A 10,658-nucleotide genomic window follows, 5' to 3' on the forward strand; every position below is an offset into this window, starting at 1 on the left:
AGAATCGCCCATATATAGTACCGTTCATGTGTGAGCGCGGCGCATTTCAGCCGCCTACTCCCACAAGACGCCAGGGGGGGGGGGGGGGGGAAGGGTTTAACCAACCCTCTCCCCGAAAAAAAATTTCTGGCTACGCTACTGCAAGACGCGTATTATCATCACGGCCGCGCTGGAGCAACAGCAGCGCTCCAAGCATTGATACGGTGCATGACATATGACGGCCGCGCTGGTATCGTTCCACCGCGGCTTAAACTGTCCTAATGCCGCGTCCTGATTGGCTTGCTACAAGCGATGATTTTCTTTCGGCGACGAAAATCGCGGTCTCGGACCGATCGGCGTGAAGATAGTTTTTTTTTTTCGGTCGTGCGACCGGAAATTCAGTGTGAATGGGGCTTTACACGATATACTTTTCCTGCATCTGAATCACAAACACTGATAAGACGTATTGTCCGACGTATAATGAATCATAGATATAAAAGATAGCCAAATAGTATCTAAGATAGTGTCTAAGATATGTGTATATTCTGCCCATACAAGCATGTACTTTTGAAGAAAAAAAAGTTTGTATAGTTGGTATATTGTGTACTTAACATTAGCTACACGTCCTATATACACGGCGGTGTCGTGAGCAGCTTGCGGAACCGTCGCGCTCCTGCCGCTTCATCCATGGCGCCTCTGTTCCGTCGCGGCATGCTGGCATGTGACGCGGGCGGCCTTCGGCGCTGGGTCGTGGTCGCGGTGCTGGCCAGCGGCGCCATGCTGGTCGCCTTCCAGCTGCACCTGGCCGTCAAGCAGACCGCGTTGCCACCCTGGATGACGGCTAGACTGGGTCAGGAAGGGCGTGAGAGCAGGACGGAACGGGCACACCGCATCATGGAACGGCAGATATTCAGGTCGGTGCTTTAAGCAACGCAACTAGACAGTTCACCATTTCTTCTAAGAGCCGCCTTTTGCCTACCTCGTCTTCTTTTATCCAGCGATAGGGTGGCTAGAATAGCGATAGGGTGGCTAGAACTTCTAGCCACTTTACCAGCTACTGTAGTGCGGGCGTTCAAGCCAAGTTGCCCCTCTTTCTCATGCTTCCTTGTGCTTTGCATCATTGCGCATTTTTGCTGTGCACGTGTCAGTTTAGCGTCACATGTGATTTCGTTATCATTACAGCCTTTCATTACTACTTGTGAGCCACCAAGCTCTATATCTAACACGGCCTAAAGCCTTGCCTGCCGGCATTAATTTTTTTGCCTTATAAAAAGCTTATATGAGTCGTCACATATCTCAACACTCTATAGCTCATACAGTAAAGCAACTTCGGCTTTCATGCTATTTTGTGTTTCCTCCCTATACTGCATGTTCATACAAATAGAAGCACTATGCATGCATAATCCATAAACTTTAAGAAGAACAATCGCAAAGCGTGGTCAACATAGCGATGCACAGGCGAACACAATACTTACGTGATAACAGAACATTGCTTAATGAAAACCGCAGAACATACCGCAATTTACGGTAACAATGGGAACACGGAAAGCAATTTTCCGAAGTCAACCCTCGCTTGCACATTAGTTCCCTTTTTAAATTTTTTTTCGTTTTGAAGCAATACGGGAACGGTCTAGATTTATGTTTAGGGTCAACGTACATACATTCCGGTAACAATTAATTTTGTAATTTTACAGACAGAAGAAATAATAATAATTGCTGGTGCTTTACGCGCCAAAACTACTATATAATTATGAGGCACGCCGTATAGTTGCTGGCTCCGGATCAATTTCGAGCACTTGTTGTTCTTTAACGTGCGACTAAATCTAAGCACACGGCTGTGTACTTTGCATTTCGCACCCATCGAAATGAGGCCTCCGTGGCCGGGAATCGAACCCGCGCCCTCGAGCTAAGCAGCGCGACACCTTACGTGCTAAGCTATCACTGCGGGTAGAAAGAAGAAACGTGTGTCGCATGCAGGAAAGATGTGTGCGTGCGAGACTTGGCGCAGACATAACTGGTCTGGCGTTGTGCGATTTGGTTGCCACATGTGTTCTCATAGGTTTGTAGTGGAGAATGACAATCAATCAATCAATCAATCAATCAATCAATCAATCAATCAATCAATCAATCAATCAATCAATCAATCAATCAATCAATCAATCAATCAATCAATCAATCAATCAATCAATACTTACAGAAATCCGTGCACGGAACATCGTTTCCTCGCCTACAGAGATATGAAGTCCACTTTCAGTGTTCCGGAAGGAGGAGACGTCGTCTCTATAGGTCAACGCAGTCGCACGATGACCGCTGAAGCCGAGGCTGGTGTTTCTAACTCGCTTCACCTTTAAATGGATGCGTTCACGTACGATGTGACACACCTCGGAAACGGTGCGCTTAGCGAGCGCAATATTCGGGCCCTAAAATCTAGATAACACGTGAAAAAGAACACATTTGCTGTAAGCGTAACACAGCAGCCTAACACTACTAGCACGCTTTTATGCAGCGGCGTGAATGCATCTGCTCTTTCCTAGTCCCTTAAAGACCAACTCCGGCGATTTTTTGGCCATGTCAAAGTAATGGTGCTTTTATGTTCCTGAGACGCTCCTGTTACGGGCCCGATAGCAGAAATACTCGGCAAATTGGAGAATAATTTTAAATAAGCAAAAAAGCGCAACACCGAAACCGAAACCCAACCGAGTGTACTGTCTATGTATGACGTAGACGTTGTTACGAACGAACCGGAAGTCGTGCAAGGCATGCCGGTCACGCCGGCGCGGAGTATGAAAACTGTGACAGCCGGGACGACCAGCGAAGCGCCGGCCAAACCAACGCTGTCTGTCGCCTTGTGCGCAGCAGACACTCGCTGTATAGCGGCCGAAGCGCCGAAGTTAGCGGTGCCCTCGGCTGCGTCACTTCCGCCGCCTTCCCAATACTGACGTCACAGACGCAATGTTGCCAATAATTGTGGGAAGCCAGGAGGGCGTTTGCAGACAATCTTTAAAATTTATTTGCAAACAATCTGCGCATGTCTCAAGCCTGTAATTTGGCATAAATGACGGAAACGTGCAAAGGAACGTACCCAGCGAATTTCATTGAGATCCATCGACCTCGAAAAATCGCCGGAGTTAGCCTTTAAAGGTTACACCTGTCATCTTTTTTTTTTCCACGATTTTCATTGTCGTCTTCAAATCAAATTGAAGTGAAGTTGACGTTAAGTTGAATTAAAGTTGTGATACGTGCTACTGACAAATTCGTGCAAACACCGCCATTGCTAGAAATTGAATGAACCTCTCTTTGTAGTCGAATGCAGACAAAGTTTGTTCAGGCGGTGTTAGTCACGTGATTTTTTTGCACAACTGCACAGGGACAAAGAGGAAGCCGACCACCGACACGACGACCCGACCTCGTCGGGGTCGAGCCACAAGCTGTTGTGGTTCTTCACCAACGGCACCGAGTGGCCTCGACCGTCGAGCAAACTGTCGAGGCTCGGCAACGTGTGGCCCGACCCGCAGTCGCCGCACGACGATCGCATCGTGGCGCAGCTGATGTACCTGCCACCGGGATACAAGGCGCAACCCAAGAGCATCAGTGAGCCATGCCGCATGCGTCATTTTTACGCTTCCGTAGAACGCTGCGTGAGCTGATTAGCGTTTACTTTTTCCGACAGCCCCATTCCGGAGACAGTAATGAAATACGGTGACTTGTTCGGCCAATCACCCGCCTCGGTGGTCTATAGTGGTTACGGCGCTCGACTGCAGACCCGAAGGTCGCGGGATTGAATCCCGGCCGTGGCGGCCGCATTTTCGATGGAGGCGAAATGCTAAATTTAGGTGCACGTTAAAGAACGTACAGCGGATGGTGTAGCCCTCCACTACGGCGCTCCTCATAATTATAGCGTGGTTTTGGAACGTAAAACTCACACAATTATATTCTCGGCCAATCTCCACACTGTAGCATTCCTGTTCATTAATTTATTTATACTGTCAATACCCAATTGCGGGATTGTAACAGGAACGGCAAAAAACAAGAGTTGCGAGCAAACAAATCTCTCTCTCACACACACACACACACACACACACACACACACACACACACACACATATATATATATATATATATATATAATATATATATATATATATATATATATATATATATATATATATATATATATATATATATATATATATTGGCGCTGACTAACACTCCTACGTTTAAATCAACATATATACCCCAAAAAGTGGACGGGAGGATGACCGCCGCCGTAGCTCAGTGGTAGAGCATCGGACGCGTTATTCGAAGGTCGCAGGTTCGGTCCCTGCCGGCGGCAAGTCATCTTTTCGTCCACTTTACTTTCTTCACATTTATGTTCTAAATACTACAGATAACACCCCCTATACTTTCCTTGGCGTTATTGTCTGTCAGTTCTCATTAATATTGTGTCTAACAAAGATAAACGAGCCCTTAGAAAATCATCTCCTTTCCTTCATTCATAGCGAGGGTCTCGTCCTGGCAGACTTAATGCCTTATGCGAGGGATTACTGGTCAGCTGCCAGCTCGTAAAAAGATCACGTGCTACGTGACGCCAACAGGCAAAAAAAAGAGTGTTCCACACTCGCCGCCATGGCTGCGATTGGCGCTGACTAACACTCCTACGTTTAAATCAACATATATACCCCTAAAAGTGGACGGGAGGATGACCGCCGCCGTAGCTCAGTGGTAGAGCATCGGACGCGTTATTCGTAGGTCGCAGGTTCGGTCCCTGCCGGCGGCAAGTCATCTTTTCGTCCACTTTACTTTCTTCACATTTATGTTCTAAATACTACAGATAACACCCCCTATACTTTCCTTGGCGTTATTGTCTGTTAGTTCTCATTAATATTGTGTCTAATATATATATATATATATATATATATATATATATATATATATAACGTTTTGCACGGCCATAACCACAGAAATATACACATCACTTGAGATTCAAAATATGGTTACTAGTTATGGGTAGTTCTTTTAGAACGTCAAGTAAAACAAGTTCCTTCAAAATAAACGTGGTACGTTTATGTATTCAACAGTGTTCCCACAGGCATGCAATTATACAATGTTTCAGTGTCAGAAGCAATCATACATTGAAGACATTGACGTAGTACATTTCTGAATAACGACGACAACAAAATCTATCGGAAAAAAATTTAAATAACGGAGTAAATGTATCATACCGAGATTATCTAGAAGTTAGTAGAAGCGAGTCAAACACGTAGCGTTAGTAAGTAATTTTTCATGGAAAAAGCGGATATATGCAAGGAGCAGCTGTTTCTGGCGGATCACAGAAAATGGCAGAACGTCAAGGGAAGCACGAAAGAACAGCTGCTCCGCTGTTTCTGCAGATTTCACATCGGGTGGAAGTGGGGTAAGAATTGCACATGTCAGCCATTTTGTTCCAAAGCAAAGCGTTAATACCGCTCCTCACGCTCAGGGAAGCACTGCTTGGCAAGCGCGGGCAAGACTTCAAGCGTTACCCCACGCGTTGGTGTGGTGGCGCCACCGGTCCCGTACACTAAAGGCACTTCACGAATCGCGACTCGTTGTTTTCTCATCCTCGCGGTGGAACACTTGACGTCATTTTGTAGCACTCGAAGAGTAACGGTGCAAGGAAAAGGTATAGCGCCACCTGCACCTTTGGGAGTATATACACGAACGCTAATTAATACACTCTTATGGCGCGTTCACACTGAGACATTCGGCGGTGAGAGCGCGCGGAATCCGCTTCGGCGGCAGCTAGATCCGCCGGAAAAGCCCATTCCGCGCCGATCGGTCCTGGACCGATTTTTGCGGAAGCTGCCGCCGGATTCCCTCACCGCGAACCAATCGGAACGCGAGTCGAACATTCGAAATATGGCGGCGCGCTTGTGATATCGGAGTCGTCGAAGCCCGCAGCACCAGCGAGGTCTTTCGTAATCATCCTGTAGCTCTGGACAACTACCAATTGTTGCCGCGATGAGCATCTTTGCAATACATCATCACGATCTCGCAAAACGGGTAGCATTACCTCGGCTCGTCGAAGCTTCTCGCGTCTTGCAAATCAGGACGAACCAACCACAACTGCTTGCGTCGTTTCTTTTGTTCGGCGAATGCATGTTTATCCTCGTCAGACATCGCCAGAAAGTTGCTTTGCAGCAGGCCCAGCAGTTCGACGACCCTGCTCCTGTTTATGCGCTTCGCCATAACGAAACGCGTGCACAACGCCGAGCGCGTCGATACCAGCCTTCGTTCGCGCGAAGGGACGATGACAACTAGACGCCCTAGTTTCGGCGGTGCGGTTGCTAAGTGGTGTGAACAATGAGGAATTTCGGCGGCGCGCGAATTCCGGTCGCTCTGGCGGGCGGATTCCCCAGTGTGAATGAGCCATTAATGAGGAACTGAGTGAAATGCTACCCGTAGGCGTGCACTGGGTTCTCCATTAAGGGAGGGCGAAGTGGGCGAAGTTACAGTTACTGTATATGCTACCTAGCATATTACTGTATAGTTAGTGTAATGCTACCTAAAGGTATCATATACAGTAACTCTAGGTGAAGTTTCGCAGCAGCGCCTCTTTTCCTCTTTCCAAACCCTTCCCAATAAGGTCATTACGATCAGAACGCAGTGCAAAGGCGAGGCATTGGAATATTGGTGAGCCCCTCCCCCTGCTCTTCCCCTCCCCCTTTCCCATGCCCCTATGCGCACGCCTGTGATGCTACTATTTAACCAGCAGACTTTTACTCGCTTACAATATACCCATCAAACCGCGTACGACTCTCCTTTAAGTGTGTCGTACCAGCTGATTTTCGTTCAAAGTGCAAGTACTTTCTTTCTGCTAAAGTAAAAAATCACAGCATATCCACGGAGTGAATGATGATGAGTGGGCGAAGCTGCGGAGGTTCATCGGTAAACCGTGAATCTTCCGTGAATTCTGCCCAGTACATCATCACCGACGTGAGATCGGGCGCGTTTATACTAAAGGTTCGATGAGAGTTGTGACGACTTGCAGCTCACTTTAATTTTACATGTACGCTGTGAATTTTCATTGTTTAGAAAACCATTGCTTTAGAAAACATCTGGCGTCTTTCGTTAAGCAGCTGGCGTCTTTTCGTTTTGCTTTAGAGACATCTGGCGTTCTTTCGTTTTGCTTTTAGAAAAACATCTGGCGTCTTTCGTTGGTTTATTTCATCAATAAACGGCGTTTTGAACAAAATTTTTATGGTTTAATCACGCACAGGAGAAATCTCACCATGCACTACCTTGCACTGCAAACGGGTTTGAGCCTTTTAGGGAGTTTCGGGCTCGACGCATAACGTGCATCTAAAAGGTACTACGCAAAACCCCCTCAAAAGGAGGTTCAAAAGGAGGTTTTATTTACATTCTTTAAGGGAGTGATTAGACGGAACTAAGGATGTAAATTTGTGTTTTTATTGAAACTCATTTTGAGGGCTTGAACGGAGCGCATTGGAAGTTTTTCTGGTTCTTTTGAGAGCTTTTAAAGCCTCCTTTTGGAGGTAAAGTTGGTGTTTTTATGTAAGCCATTTTGGGGGCTTGAACAGAGCGCATTGAGAGTTTTTCTGCTTCTTTTGAGAGCTGTTAAAGCCTCCTTTTATACGAGGCCGTAGAGCGGTCGCGAAATGAAAAAAAAGTATATTACAGGCAGTATATTACGTTTACCGGCCAATTTCCGCTACTATTCATCACTAGAACATAATAGAAAATGGACATCAAAGTATTTATGCACAATCATGACATTTGCATACAAGTACGCACGACACAGGAATCGAACTCGCGACCACACGCACTCAAAGCAAGCACTATAACCATTACACCACAGCGCCACCACTTGCAAGCTTATTTTTTTCGTGGGCTTATATATGTACCAATGTATGTATAAAGCGGCTGGTAACCCGTCGGCACAACTTCGAACTTCTGTTCTTGTACCATCGGCGTGTGTTTGCTCTTGCGGAAGGTCAATACATAATTTGTGGGGCGTCATGCAGGCCGAGCCGATCGACGTAAACACCCTCGGCTCCGAATTCTCCGGTTCACCGTGTCGTGCCGCTAGAAAAATTATAAACGTGTGCCCTCTTCGCTCGCGCTAAATTCGTGAATACCAGCGTGACAAAGGTATTTTGAGATGAGCGAACGTATGTGCATTCCATGAGCGCATGCTGTGGAGCAATTTTCGTTATTTCTGCAGCCGCGAACTGCGCGCGTCCAGATGCGGCAGCGTGTTATGAGCGGTTCGAAGACCGCCTGCGTTCTCATATGAAAGTTACACACGCAGAAGCCCGACTTAGAACATTGTACGCGCCTACATTAAGTGCATTTAATGCGCGCGTACTGCGGCGAGCTGCAAGCAGGGGCAGCAGCGCGCGCTCTGAGCAGCTGAACAAAAATCTGTTTCCGCAATTGGCGCTTATTCGCAATGCACCCTTTAGCGCTGACCGCCTGCGTTCGCATATGAAAATTACACACGCAGAAAATTCCAGAGTTACAAGGACATTGTAACGCGCCTACATAAAGTGCGTTGAATGCGCGCGTACAGCCGCGAGCAGCGCCTTCTGAGCAGCTGAACGCTTATCTATTTCCGCAATTAGCGCTTATTCGCAATGCACGCTTTAGCACGGCATTCAGTGATTCTCTATAACACATATTCAGTATTTGTTTGCTTTCATACTCGGATACTACCTATATTTCTTACTAATTAGCTTTATTGGTAAGCATCACGCCACCGCGTTAAAGCGAATGCCTAACGCGTGCCCCAAGGTCAAGGTCAACCTCCCCAGTTTACCAGTGACAGGTCTCCCACAAAACAAAAAGTTAATGTACTTGCACTTCTCTCTTGTGAACGTCCATGTGTACTTGGCCCTCCCATCAGACAGATGATGCAGTACCCATTAAAAAAAAAGCATTACCCTCTTCCTCAATGGAACAGCTGTTCTTGAGAAATATGGTTCTGTTGAATGACTTCACCACAGCAGCAGAGAGGTTGGCTTGTTTGCAATTCAGAATTTCACAATCGTAACACAGAAACACGAGGACTGTAGCAAATATGCAGAAAACTGGAAAAACTATCATATGTGCACTCCCTCGTCCACCTGCACACTACGTTAAACTTTATTTATACAACAGCAACCTTCAATTATGCTACTATTGATAAAAGATCACCCAATCTATGTTAGAACACAGTGATGACTTACTGTCTTTCTATTGCCTATCTTCTACAACGTGTCATAATCTGTGCATCATCTGTTCAATGTGTTTGGTAATAAACACAAGCAGTTACATTGAGCAGGCAGTGTTTCAGCAATTTGTTTTGCAAGCACAAATTCATTTCTTCAATTTGCACGCACGACAAGTAGTCATACTTCAACTGATACAAGAACAGTGGTTGCAACATTTTATTGGAATCAAAACAGCAGCAGTTCTCGTGTCAATGTAAGGATATAGGTATATATTTCCATCGTCGTGCATAGAACCTACTCCCAAAACTGAACACGTGGAACAACATATACAGTACAGCCTAAGCACTATACATAATTCACAGCAGTAAAGCAATACGAAAGTAGGGTGTAAAATCTCATCATGATGCGCACTAACGTGTGCACTTCACCGTGCCAGTATGTAAGTATAATCCAAAAAAATAAGCTACCCAAGGAACTTGGTGTCAGCCTACACACGAAGGCAACTAATTAGTACAATAAGGCTAGCATCACTTTTGGGAAATATGAAACCGTGTAGACAGGCAGTTGTACAGTTTTTTATTGCATTAGTTTGCCCTATGGCATCAAAACATGTCGCACATGATTTTGGAGTTGAGTTTCCTACAAAAAAGCCCAAAATAGACCTGTGGTGTTGACTGTAGGTCCACTTACCAAGGTGCATAAAAGCATTCAGCAATGCCCACAAAATTACAAGGTTGCCTTCATATGTTGCTTGTACATATTTACTCACAGATACCTGGAAGCCATCGTAAATTTCTGGAAGTGTGCTTGGGAACTTGTCGGCATAATCACATGACTGCAATGTACCAATACTTCTAATATGCATAACAAGTACAGCCATGCTTCTATGTTTTTATGCCAGCTAGTGCCATCTGTAACTCAAAAGTTCATCCTTAATTCCTCACTTGATGGCTTACGCATAATTACCACATTGAAAATAATCCAAGCACCATGGCGGCAACGTCAACTTGCAATTAGGCTATCACAGGCACTAAATACAAAAATTCCTGTAAACAGTGACTGGTCGCTTTGCACACTGGATCCTAGGACTTGATATGCCATGAGGATGAATAAAAATTGACCACACATATATAGAGACTGTGAAACAGTCAGGAGTTCAGTTCATAGGCAAGGAAAACGTGAAAACGAAATCAGAACACATAGCAACAAAGGGGACGGAACGACACACTACTAACAACTGAAGTTGAACATGTGCTTGGCTTTTTTAGTCATGTGTGTTTATATCTTTCTGTGGTTTTGATTACACTTCAGTTACTAGTAGCGTACTGTCCTGTCTGCCCCCTTCATTCCTCTATGGATGTGTGATTGTTTTGTAATTTTTTCGTACTGTGTGTTTACATCTTTCTGTGGTTTCGATTAAACTTCAGTTGCTAGTAGCGCGTCATCCTGTCCCCTTCATTTCTTGTG

At 45.6% G+C, this 10,658-nt stretch overlaps 1 protein-coding gene across 1 annotated transcript in view; it reads left to right on the forward strand.

Annotated features, from left to right (window-relative positions):
* The first annotated feature begins 638 nt into the window (after positions 1 to 638).
* The window catches only part of LOC125757365 (uncharacterized), a 20,721-nt gene continuing 10,701 nt past the window's right edge, over positions 639 to 10,658 (forward strand). The window contains exons 1-2 of the mRNA XM_049412911.1: positions 639 to 893; positions 3,347 to 3,570. Of these exons, the coding sequence (XP_049268868.1) occupies positions 667 to 893; positions 3,347 to 3,570 (451 nt within the window). The 5' untranslated portion in view covers positions 639 to 666. The remainder of the gene's footprint in view (positions 894 to 3,346; positions 3,571 to 10,658) is intronic.

The sequence above is a fragment of the Rhipicephalus sanguineus genome, chromosome 2, assembly GCF_013339695.2.
Source record: "Rhipicephalus sanguineus isolate Rsan-2018 chromosome 2, BIME_Rsan_1.4, whole genome shotgun sequence".
NCBI lineage: Eukaryota > Metazoa > Arthropoda > Arachnida > Ixodida > Ixodidae > Rhipicephalus > Rhipicephalus sanguineus.